The sequence below is a fragment of the Heteronotia binoei genome, chromosome 3 (genome assembly GCF_032191835.1).
Source record: "Heteronotia binoei isolate CCM8104 ecotype False Entrance Well chromosome 3, APGP_CSIRO_Hbin_v1, whole genome shotgun sequence".
Lineage (NCBI taxonomy): Eukaryota > Metazoa > Chordata > Lepidosauria > Squamata > Gekkonidae > Heteronotia > Heteronotia binoei.
In genome coordinates, this window is record NC_083225.1 from 65,992,430 (window position 1) to 66,005,773 (window position 13,344).

Below are 13,344 nucleotides of genomic sequence, written 5' to 3' on the forward strand. Positions count from 1 at the left end.
CTCATGGGCACTAAGAGGTAGAGCATAACACAAGTGCATTTTGGAAGATTCCAGTGCAACCAGAATTACTAATTTTATGTCCAGATGCATTCCCTCAGTCATTCAGAAACATGCTTTTTGTTGGGTAAAACAGTTCAGTATCATCCTTTATTGTAGCACAAATTAGTCTTCCAAACCTCACATGCTCAGTCTCTTAGGAAAGTATAAATCTTTTAGCCTTTCATGGGGAGCCTCTTTAATTAGTGACCAAGCCTATAGGTTTTTCTGCACGTTATTTCATCAGATCTGTGCCCATACTGCATTTTTCCCCATTTCCACATGTATTTTGCTCTCTCTATGGTTGCTTCAATCTATCCTAGCTGTTTCTTCAGTTGTTTCACGAGCAACTTTGAAGTGCTTGGAGAAAATCCAGGGGGGGGGGGGGAATCAAAGTGACCCCTATAGAAAGCAAAACATGTGGAAAACGAAACAGAAAATATCCGCAATCACTAAATTTTGGATTTTTGCCTTAATATGTCCACAACTTCCCTCACACACAAAAAAATGTGTATGTTTCAATGGTTTGGTCTGATTGTGTAAGCAAATATAACATTACTTAAAAAAAAAAAGCTTCAGATGATCCAAAAAAAGTGTTCTTGATCCATGCAAATTTAAGAACTTACCTGCTTATTTCAATGGAACTGTTAGATCACTTCCTTAAGCCTTTTTTATGACATTTCAGAGCACTGAGGTTAGATTAAAGCCAAAGTTTTATTATTAACCACTGCACCTAACATATTGTATTTCTGATGGGGAGGAAGGGGGAATGCAAAAGATTTGCTGTCAACAAGCTAGCAGCAGCTAATTTCCATCTAGGTGAAGTTTGTCTTCTTCTTCTTGAATGTACTTAAAGCTCTTAAGTGCAAGCCAAAGAGTAAGGCCATGGCTCACAGCCTGGGGCCTATGTCATGCAAACCTAATGATCAGAACTGGCCTTGTCTTAATTGCATTACTTGAGAAATTTTATTTCACTGTTTTTTTGTGAGCCACTTTGAGTCAGGAGGGCTATGTCATGAATGCTATGTGTTCATATATACAATCAGGCTTCCACAGTTGCAGCTTCCTAGTTATAGGCAGGAATGTCATGAACTTCTCAGCAAACCTGTTTATCAGACAAGTTTACTTTGTTTGACGGTCACAATAAGAAAGCGAAAAGATCAAGGATAAGTTTGCATCACACTGAGTAGCACTAAGAGCGCTACATTTTCAGCTGTTTTTTGATCAGAAGACAACTCACAGCTGAGATTTAGGTTCTTATCCACCTCAACCCTTAGCAAAATAACTACATAGTGAGGTTGCAAAAGGTGTTGGAGAAGCAGCCGCTGAAAGAATTGTTTAGTCCACTTGTATCTGGAGGGGGGGCTATGGTGCATTCGATAGTGTTAAGGGTTTATTAAATGTTTTCTCTTGCAATTCAACTTATATCTTGTTGTTTCTCTGTCACCTGTGTATTAGTATGTGTTAGTGCTTGTATTCTGAAGGCCTAGTTGTTGTATTAGTGGTCTGCAGTCAGTTATTGTCTTTCTGTAGAAGTCTTTCTTTTGCAGTAAAGGTCACTGAAAGCAAACACCAAAGTGTAGATTGAGTCAGTTCACAAATGCTGCCAACAAAAGGGACCTCTACCCTCCCCTACAAGCTTGGTGGGACAGCAGCGATGTTCCCCCCCACCCCCACTGCATTACAAAAGAAAGAGCTGGAATCTCTCGTTTCCTGCAGCTCATGCCCACAGGAATATTAAATACGAGAGGCAGTTGGTGCAAGGGCACTTGTTCCCACTCCCCCTCTACAAGAGTTGATGACTCTGGGATATACTGTTGGAGAATATGGACAGCAGTCTTCTTCCAACAATGGTTAAGAGATCAGATCAAACATTGGGGCTGCACTCTTTCCCATTTCCAGGATGGGAGATCAGAACAACCCAACCTTCAGGTGATCCTCTGTTGGGGGGTAGCTTGTGATGCCACCCTCCAAACACTTTGCAAGTGTACAGAGTAAAATTTCCATAGCGGAATATCAGAAGGCAACTCTCACCTGATCCCTAATCAGCTGAGAGGCTGCTTCTGATTACTGTAGTAGCCTGTTCTGGAAAATAAACTCAAACAAGCTGCAAACAGCCCCTTGACTCACTGGATGTCTGATCACCACTGGTGAGTGGGAAATGAGCCCAACTGGCTGATGTTTTGAGTATTCCTAATGACAAAGCAACTATCTGCTCTAGAAGGAAGAAAAAGCAAGTTCCAACTTTGGAAAGATTAAAGAGTCTTGTCTGTTCAGAGAACTGAAAAGCAGCACTATATACATTTGACCTTTCCTCAAGGTGTTGCAGTCATGAACTAACTAGTAATATTTGACAGAATTAGAAACATTATTTATTTTATTTATATCCCACCCTCCCATGCAAGCAGGGGAGTCAATATGGTCAGTCAGTATGGTCAATATGGCTGCAATACAGACTGAAATACACATGCAGGCTAAACTATGCTATGTACTGTTATTTGTCTAGGCTTAAGCAGGTCCTTTCTCTAGCTGTAAGGATCTGTCCTGCAAAGACTATGTCAGAAGGATGCATGATAAAATGATACCTGCCTCCCTGCTTACTGTCTGCTCTGAACTGCATCTTACAGCAGTGTCAAGGCAAACAAAAAACCTGATGCCTCCAAGCTTTAAATCTATGCCAACACATGATAGAATTTACTCTATTAAAATGATTATATAATTGCAATCAGTGTGGCCTGACACTATACAGTGTTACAGTATGACAACTCCAGTATGTACAGTATGACAACTCCATATTTTATAGCCACTTTTTATGTGATTAGATGTCTTATTAAAACTCACTTTAATCAAGTAAAAAGAACAACCACCATATAATCATTCTCTCATGATTACAGAGGGCTTAATCCAATGCCCACTAAAACCAGATAGCTCAAGCACTAATTCCATATCAGTTGTTGCTTTTCAACACAAATGAGGAATTTAAATTAGATTCAGTAAATTACATATACTGAAATAATATTTTGTCCTTGTTTTTATTAAAAGTAATCCAAATATTGATAAAGTGCTCTTGTAGAACATATGATCCATTCAGGGTCATTTTTATGTAACTTTCCAAAGGGATTAATAAAATGTATTTATGGCATATATACTTTATTATCACACCCATTTTTAAAGCAGTTTGCTGCGAATACCTTCCTACAAAAAAGCAATTATACAGTTTAGTCGACATGTGCCATATTCTGGTGGCTCAGGTAGGAGATGAACCAATAGACATATGTACATAGTGTACATGTTCAGGCTGCATCCCAGGGCAGAAGCACTGGTACTAATAATTGGAATGAAGTGTACATGCACACACTTTGTACAAACATAAGCACTGTGTTACAGCTACAGATAGTTGTAGTTGGTGCATGGACACTTGTTCCCATTCTCCCTCTACAAAAGCTGATCACTGGGATTTACTGTTACAGAATATGGACAATAGTCTTCTTTCAACAGTGGTTAGATCAATCACTAGGGCTTCACTCTTTCATATTACCAGTATTAAAACATGTTTAACATTAAGTTCATGGTTAAACATTAACTGGGGTTCACTATTACTTAGAAATTTTATCATTCACAACCATTTCTGAGTAAAACCAAACACTAATTGGCAGTAACCACAGTTAATACTGGCATAGTAAGGCTTGGGCCCAGATGCAGAAAAAGAAATGGACTTAGCACAGTTCTGTTTGCTCAAGGTCTTATGCAAAATCTTTCCTCCTTATATATATTTGCTGCACAATATCTTGCATAAGCAGGAATATAATATGCTTATTTAAGTGCAAGCAGCTACTGTGATCTTTTTCTTGCCCAAGAGTTCTAGCAGAAGAGGCAATTTTACTGGATCCAACCTGTGTAACAATTATTGTTAAAACAAGTGGGAAAGGGATGTAGATCAGATGGATGAAGGAGCACAAGAGCCCAGGAGTTTTCCCAAGTCCTTAGCCACAAGCTAGTTATGGGGCAGGCAGCACAGCAAGCCTTTATTTTTTTCTCTTTCCTTTTTTTCACAGTCCAATGCAGCACATAATCCTGCTCTAAAATGAAAGCGGCTTTACTTCTAGCAAGCTCTAAGAAGAATACCTCCTAACAATCTCTACCTTTGTACAGATTTTTTGGTACTTGGCACGTATGTCCACATCCATTGGAGCAGCATTTTTTCACGCCAGAGCATTCACTGTCAGCCTCACAGCTTTCAACACAGGCAGCCGCAAAGCCACTGGCCTTCTCAGGAGCAGGGCAATCTCCTTGCTTCACCGACAGGATGTATTTCAGAAATTCACAACTAGTTAGGCATTCATAGTTCTTCTTGGGGAAAAGAGGCTGAGAGAAAAATGACAGAATTGTACAAAGCATTTAGTAGAATAATGAAATACTGCTAAAATATTTCCAGAAAGAAATTTCAGATTTACAGCTATTGTAAGACTATCTATTATACAGCTATTTAGCTTCTACAAACAGCTAGTAAAATACACAAAGATGAAACTGGATTATAACATCCTATTTAATTCAATCAGTCTTTGTAGCTTTTCCTTTTCTATAAACTTTCATTTCCATTTTCCTTTTCTATGTTTCCAGAAATCTGCTCAGATCTAAAACTTTTAGAAACAAAGGAAACATATTAGCTTGAGAAACATATTAGCACAGATTGCTTTCCTCCTATCTTCCAGGTAGGATACAAGCTGTCACCCTGTGCACTTCTCTTCCTCCACTGTTGATAGCCAACAATGCAAGGCAAGAGCAAAACAAAGTGATATAACATCAGGCAGCTATATATCTAGTTCTGAACTTTATCCAAGAGGGTGGATAGGGAGGGGGGAAAACCTACAATGGGGCTAAGTACACATAGGGAGATATTCCTGCAAGCCTGGAGGAGCCCTCTCTCTCTCGGCTTGGCTTCGCGAACGAAGATTTAAGAAGGGTGCAATAGTCCACGTTTGCTGCAGGCTCGCTGGTGGCTGACAAGACCAATGCGGGACAGGCAGGTCCGGCCACAGCGGCTGCAGGGAAAAGTCTGATTTGGGGTTGGTGCTGTAGCAGTGCGATTCTTCCTCAATCTCCTTTTGTCCTCAAGACCAGCTATGCGTGCGTTCTCAAAGGAAGAGACAGCCTGGTGGATGGTGTGCCTCCATGCTTTGCGATCTGAGGCTAGGTCAGACCACTGGTGATGGTTGATGTGACAGGTGCTAAGGGATTTCTTCAAGGAGTCCTTGTACCTCTTCTTTGGTGCCCCTCTATTTCGATGGCCGGTGGAGAGTTCGCCATACAGGGCAATCTTGGGAAGGCGGTGGTTTTCCATCCTAGAAATATGCCCTGCCCAGCGCAGCTGCGTCTTCAACAGCAGTGCCTCGATGCTGGTAACCTCCGCCCGCTTGAGGACTTCAGTGTTGGTCACAAAGTCACTCCAGTGGATGTTGAGGATGGTGCGAAGGCAGCGCTGATGAAAGCGCTCAAGGAGTCGCAGGTGATGACGGTATAAAACCCACGATTCGGAGCCATAGATGAGGGTTGTCATCACAACCGCTTTGTAAACATTGATCTTTGTGCCTTTTTTCAGATGCTTGTTGCTCCACACTCTTTTGTGCAATCGGCCAAATGCACGGTTTGCCTTTGCCAGCCTGTTGTCAATCTCCTTGTCGATCTTGGCATCTGAGGAGATGATGCACCCCAGGTAGCTGAACTGCTGGACTGTCTTCAGAACTGATTCACCCACAGTGATGCAGGGAGGGTGATAATCTTCCTGGGGTGCAGGCTGGTGGAGAACTTCTGTCTTCTTCAGACTAACTTCTAGGCCGAATAGCTTGGCAGCCTCTGCAAAGCAGGATGTCATATGCTGCAGAGCTGATACCGAGTGGGAGACGAGTGCAGCATCATCAGCAAACAGTAGCTCTCGGATGAGTTTTTCCATTGTCTTGGAGTGTGCCTTTAGTCGCCTCAGGTTGAACAGGCTGCCATCGGTGCAATAGCGGATGTAGACACCATCGTCCTCATCTAGATCTACTGCGGCTCTTTGAAGCATCATGCTAAAGAAGATCGTAAAGAGAGTTGGCGCAAGAACGCAGCCTTGCTTTACACCTGTGCCTATTGGGAAGGGCTCCGAGAGGTCGTTGCAGTGTCTGACTTGGCCTCGCTGGTCTTCGTGTAGCTGGATGATCATGCTGAGGAACCTTGGGGGACATCCTAAACGTTCCAAGATTTGCCACAGGCCTTTCCTGCTAACGGTATCGAAAGCTTTGGTAAGGTCGACAAAAGTCACATACAGACCCTTGTTCTGTTCCCTGCATTTCTCTTGGAGCTGCCTGAGAACAAATACCATGTCGGTGGTGCTCCTGTTAGCTCTGAAGCCGCACTGGCTCTCTGGGAGGAGTTCTTCTGCAATGGTGGGCACCAGTCTGTTCAGGAGTATTCTGGCAAGGATTTTGCCTGCGATGGAGAGCAGGGTTATCCCCCGGTAGTTGGAGCAGTCTGACTTTTCCCCTTTGTTCTTGTATAGGGTGATGATGATTGCATCGCGAAAGTCCTGTGGTAATTTGCCTTGTTCCCAGCAGGTGACAAGTACTTTGTGAAGTGAGCTATGTAGTACTGTGCCCCCATGCTTCCAGATCTCTGGTGGAATTCCATCAACTCCTGCTGCCTTGCCACTTTTCAGTTGCTTGATGGCTTTAACAGTCTCTTCTAGGGTGGGGATCTCATCCAACTCTGTTTTCACCGGTTGAAGTGGGGTGAGGTGGATTGCTGAATCTTGAACTACGCGGTTGGCACTGAAGAGAACCTGAAAATACTCCGACCACCGGTTCAGTATGGATGCCTTGTCTGTGAGGAGCACTTGGCCGTCTGCACTATGCAAGGGACTCTGAGCCTGATATGATGGACCATATACTGCCTTCAGGGCTTCGTAGAACCCTCTTAAATCACCAGTGTCTGCACACAGCTGGGTTCTCTCTGCAAGCTTGGTCCACCACTCGTTCTGAATGTCTCGAAGCTTGCGCTGGAGGTTGCTACATGCAGCGCGAAAGGTTGCTTTTTTCCCAGGACAGGAGGGCTGAGCAAGATGTGCTTGGTAGGCAGATCTCTTTTTTGCCAGTAATTCTTGGATCTCTTGATTGTTCTCATCAAACCAGTCCTTGTTCTTCCTTGTGGAGAACCCGAGGACTTCTTCAGAGATCTGCAGGACGGTAGTTTTTAGGTGTTCCCAGAGTGCTTCTGGAGAAGGGTCTGTGGGGCAACTGAGGTCCTCAATTCTTGACTGGAGTTTTGCCTGGAAGGCAGCTTTAACTTCGGCTGACTGGAGGCTGCCAACCTGAAACTTCCTCCGAGGGATACCTCCTCTCCTGGGTGTGGGTTTAAAGTGAAGACGGAGATTGCAGCGTACAAGACGATGATCCGTATGACATTCTGCGCTGGGCATTACTCGGGTGTGTAAGACATCTCGAAGGTCTCTCTGGCGCACCAGAATGTAGTCGATAAGGTGCCAATGCTTGGACCGTGGGTGCATCCAGGTTGTCTTCAGACTGTTCTTCTGCTGGAAGATAGTGTTGGTGATGGTGAGCTGGTGCTCCATGCAGAATTCTAGCAGGAGGCGCCCGTTGTCATTGCAGTTGCCAATGCCGTGTTTGCCAAGTACTCCTTTCCAGGCTTCCGAGTCTTTACCTACTCTGGCATTGAAGTCGCCTGGAGGAGCCCACAGGTTGCATAAAAGTCTTAAATTTTACGAAGAAAAGGGTAAAAGAAAATCAAATTCCAAGAAAATTACATTTTTAAATTCTGAGATTTTGCAACATCTCCTCATAAAATCTTGGCAGCCATTTTAGTGATCCTAGGTAAATCCAAAATGTAGTTGTCATTCGAAACTGGAGGTTATGGGAACAGGAGGATGGGGAATGTTACAGACAAAGAAGGAAACTGAGAAAGGAAAGCGAAATATAGGAAGGAAGGAAGCAAAGAAATATCTACAGCAGGCAGTGCAAGGATAAGGACTCTTTTTCCACTGCCTTCTTTCCCTACATGTAGTTTGGTGTGCCAAATCTTTCTCTTGAAGCAACTTTTCACTAGAAGAAAGGATTTTGGAAAAATTATTTCAGATAGCATGTTGTTAGATTTTAACACAAAACTTTAGATTTTTTTTGTGTGTATACATTTTATCTTTTACCTCACCCAGTACTATCTTTCAAAATACTCATAATTTGTTCTTTAAGATAAACTGTATTCTTCCGTCATTCAAGAAATATTCAGCACTTCTGTTTCCAGGTGGCCTGTTACTACAATTTGAAGGGGCAGGGAGGTGCTCTTCTTATTCTGTTTCATTGTTTCAGAATGACTCAAAGGTTCCCTATCTTTCTTTTGTGCACACAGATCAGAAGCACACCTGCATCACAGATTGGGCTGGGATCCTCCACTGTAAGTCTGAGTCACAATGCTTTGTGAAAACAATAACAGGACTATATATATATATATATATATATATATATATATATATATATATATATATATATATATATATATATATATATATATTGTGTGCAAGTCTGACAATAACGTGGCAAACTGTGCAAGTGCCCTAGGCTTGCTTAACATAATTTCCATTTCCATTTGGCTAAGAATAATGCCAAATAAAGTGAAACTGGCAATTTGTGATTGCAGCTGACAAGGGCAGAGGTTAATCAAAACAAAATGTATCTGATATTTGTGATTTATGTTTGGGGTGACAGATGGGCAGGTGTACATGTCTGGGTATGTGCCTATATAAAACATCACAAATTTGCAGCTAGTTAATTAAAAATATTTTATAGTCCCTTGAGGCATAACATTCCTTTGAAGCTTCTCTTCTTCACCCTAGTTTACAGCTCATTTTTTCAGCAAAATGTTCAATGTACAGCTTCTTATTACTACCCTTTTAAGTTCCAAGTTTAGCAATTTTGAGCTTGAAGCTAATTAAACAAGGATGCTAGAAGATCCCAACTACAATAGGGAAAAGTTAATTCTCTCCATTCAGTCAGCTCTGTTGCTGAGTGACATATGCACAAGCCTAATATTTTTATTTTGTATTTATAGATCAGAGAATCTGGCTTCTCTGCCATGTTGTTTGTCACATCCTTCATGGAACAGAACTATCTTCAGACATTTTAAAGAAACATAACTAAACTGAAAGTAGAGCAGAAAAATTTCCACCAAAGCAGATAACCTTCCTGTTAAAAAGATAGTTCCCTGTGCAAGCACCGAGTTTTTAATGACCCATGGGGTGATGTCAAATCATGACGTTTTCTTGGCAGACTTTTTTCGGGGTGGTTTGCCATTGCCTTCCCCAGTCATCTACGTTTTACCTCCAGCAATCTGGGCACTCATTTTACTGACCTTGGAAGAATGGAAGGCTAAGTCAACCATGAGCTAGCTACTTGAACCCAGCTCCCTCCAGGATCAAACTCAGGTCATAAGCAGAGCTTAGACTGCAGTACTGCAGCTTACAGAGCCACAGGGCTCTGTAACCTTCCTGTTAGACATCTATATTATTTTATTCTTTTAATGCATGAATTTAAGAGCTGTTTAAAATGTGAGTTCTGCTGCTTTTGTTTGATGCAGTTACTAGGATCATTTCAGATGCTCTACCCCCAGTTATGCATCATCACTGAAACAGAAACAAGGCACCTACATATAGGTTCCATCCTCATGATTGGAAACATTAGAGAAAGCATGGGGATGGAGCATAAACATGACAGGATCAGGTCGTTGCACAGTTTCACCCCCCACCCCCACTCCAGTAAGGTTTACACCCTACGTATATCATCCAAAGATGGCTCTTTATTGTTTACTATAAGTGGACACAGATGCATAAAAATAAGTAACTAAAGTAAGGGCCCATGCCATTGTAGTCATAGCCTTAAAGATTTGAAACCTGAGGAGAGATGTGACAACAAGAATGACTAAATCACAAGACAGAACTACAGCTAGACAAACCATCTATACTACCATCTAGTGGCAAACAAACTGGGATGAAAAGAAAGTCTACGAACAACCTGGCATAATACTTCTAAAATAAATGGGAGAATGCATGCAATGAATTTAAAATCCATATATGAATAAGCTTATGATATTCCATTTTGATTTCCATAAGTGTTCATGCAACAAGATAGTCATCATAAACAGACAATCTGAAATGAATATTTCATAATCTAGTTATCGATATGTTATGCAGCCACTATAAAGCAAAGAACAATTCTGAAGTGTCTCAGGGACCATTGTTAAAATAACATTAGAGCCACACACAAAATTTTTGCTAAGAAAGGGAATTTGAACACATAGAGAAGATACATGGACACCTATGCAAAATTGTTTTTAAAAATCTATGTTCCAGAAAAATATGCACTGCCTCCAAATGTAATGTGCTGTCTTAGAAATGACACAGCCATAAGTCCAGACCATTCAGAAAGCAACTGGGGAACCCTTTGTATGAAACCACATTCATACTGGAGTATCTTCTACATATGGAAAGCTGCCACATCACTAAAAAGACTTCTAGTATAGGAAGGCATGCTTTCAAACAATCTTCAGTGTTGTGTACTCACAAAGATACTTGTAAATTGGACCTGCTTGTATGTTTTGAATTATTTATTTATTGTATTCATGGTCTGTCTTTCTCACTGAGACTCAAAGTACAAAGAGTGGATATCCCCTCTAAATTATGTTACTTTCTAAAATAAAATTAAAAAATAAAAGACTGTACAAGGAGCATTCCACAAAACACTTGCATTAATTTTAACAGAGGAAAGTAATGAGACTCATACTACCACAGAAGGGCTCCATCTCTTCATGTATACTAGCCTAATAACAAACATCCTCTCATCTGACATAATTTTATTCTATGTAGTTTATTTGTAATTTGTAACACAAAATAATAAAGAACAGATCTATTAGCTAGCTGTCATTAGCAACCAACAACTACACAGAACAGAACCTTGAGATAGAGATGACATACCTCACAGAAACTTTGGCAATGATTTTTCTTCAAGTCCCAGGACTCTTTGCAAGGCTCCAGACACTGTAAAGAACCATAAACAGTGTCAGGAGAAAAAGGAGATCACATTCACATCCTGTTCAGTATACCTGATATTGGATCTTTGTTTGAACCAATGGACAATAATATAACTTTTATTATGCAATTGCTGAGTGAAACAAAAGTTAAATTCAGATGTAAAGACAGAATGAGCTCCAAACTGTATATTACATCTGTGTTAAACCCAAGTCACTCTGATCCATAATAAGATTAATGTTCCCAGGACTTCCTACTCTACTTTTTTTTATGGCAAGTTCCATCAACATGCTTGTTTAATCAAGTTTCCAGTCATAGCTCCTTTTTACTTGATTGTTCCATACAGCCCAGGAACATCATGAGAGATTTAAGGAATTCCTTCTTGAAAAGCAGATAAGATAATGTAATAGCACTTTGCATCCACTTTATTATAAAATGGCAAAATGCCCACATAGCTATGATTTTTGCTTATTGTCTGGTTTCAAAATTCTATATCAGCAAATGTCTTATTATGGTACTCAAGTTTTCTGTACACAAACATTCACTGATTCTTCCTGCTGGCAGGTTGTCCCATAGCCATCCTTTTGCACCAAAACTCATGTTCTTAAGGTTGCCCATTTTGAGTCTGGAAATACCTGGGAGAGCCTGTGGAAGACAGAGTCGGGGCAGGGGGAGGTTAGCAGGATTTTGATGCCACAGAGTTCGGCTTTTGGAGCTATCATTTTCTCCAAGGAAACCAATCTCTGAATTCTGGAAATCAGTTGTAATTCTGGGAGAACTCCCAGTTTCACCAGGATGCTGACAATTCTAAACGTTTCTCAGGTGAGCTGAGAAAAGGGGACAGAAACAACCTCTGGGTCATACTAACCCTGGAATGCATTGCCATGTTCTTCCAATTCACCTCTTCGATATGTGTTGCTAACTTAGCATCCATGGTCCCAGCCGCTTTACCTTCAATTCATCTGCAGGTATTAGTGCACTCTGCAATTAGGCTCCGTGTATAATATAAATACCCCTTATTCATACTACTTAGATAGATCCAAGTGGGCAGTCGTGTTGGTCTGAAGCAACAGAACAAAGCAGTAGACAAGTTGTACCTCTAAGACCAACCAAGTTTTATTCAAAATGTAAGCTTCCATATGCTCTAAGCAGACTTCATCAGACAAAATTGGAATGGCAAGCCATCTTTAAATACAGAGAAAATGGGCAGTGAGTTGTTATGTAGAGGCATGGGAATGTTTTTAGAAGATTAAAAGAATCACAAATTGGGATCTGTGTTTGTTTGTTAGTATTGTTAACTAGGCTGTAACAACAGTGAAGGGTGATAAAAAGCAGACATGTCATAGATGTGAAGTGCCATAAATCTGGCTGTCGTTCTGCCTTTGTCAGTTGTGGGTTTAAATGGAGGGCATTAGTATCTACCTAGATGTTCTTGATAGTTTCTGGACTCTCATTATTTGTTATGATTATGAAGGCTGTAATTAGATGCAAAGATCTACCGACCCGTCAGCTTGACGTCTATACCTGGAAAAGTTTTAGACTAAATCATCAAACAGTCGGTCCTGGAACATTTAGAAAGAATGGATGTGATTACTAAGAGCCAGCATGGTTTTCTCAAGAACAAGTCATATCAGACTAACCTGATCTCTTTTTTTGAGAAAGTGACCACCTTGCTGGGGGAATGCTCTAGACATTTTTTATCTTGATTTCAGTAAGGCTTTTGATAAGGTTCCACATAGTATCCTTGCTGACAAGTTGGTAAAATGTGGTTTGGATCCTGTTACTGTTAGATGGATCTGTCACTGGTTGACAGATTGCACCCAAAGAGTGCTTGTGAATGGTTCCTCATCCTTTTGGAGAGGAGTGACAAGTGGAGTGCCTCAAGGATCTGTCCTGGGACCTGTTTTCTTCAACATCTTTATCAATGATTTGGATTAGGGAATAGAGGGAATGCTTATTAAATTTGCAGATGATACTAAATTGAGAGGGGTTGCAAACACAAAAGAAGACAGAAAACAGGATACAGGATGACCGTGACAGGCTGGAAAACTGGGCTAAAATCAATAAAATGAATTTTAACAGGGATAAATGTAAAGTTCTGCATTTAGGTAGGAAAAATCCAATGCATGGTTATAAAATGGGGGAGACTTGTCTTAGCAGTAGTATGTGCGAAAAGGATCTAGGGGTCTTAGTGGATCATACGTTGAACATGAGTCAACAGTGTGATGCAGTGGCTAAAAAGG

The 13,344-nt window shown here is 41.0% G+C and overlaps 1 protein-coding gene across 2 annotated transcripts in view; it reads right to left on the reverse strand.

Annotated features, from left to right (window-relative positions):
* The window catches only part of ANOS1 (anosmin 1), a 164,748-nt gene that overhangs the window by 65,994 nt on the left and 85,410 nt on the right, over window positions 1-13,344 (reverse strand). For both annotated transcript variants that reach the window (XM_060233931.1, XM_060233932.1), the window contains exons 3-4: window positions 11,048-11,110; window positions 4,179-4,401 (exon numbers count right to left, since the gene is read on the reverse strand). In XM_060233931.1, the coding sequence (XP_060089914.1) occupies window positions 4,179-4,401; window positions 11,048-11,110 (286 nt within the window). The remainder of the gene's footprint in view (window positions 1-4,178; window positions 4,402-11,047; window positions 11,111-13,344) is intronic.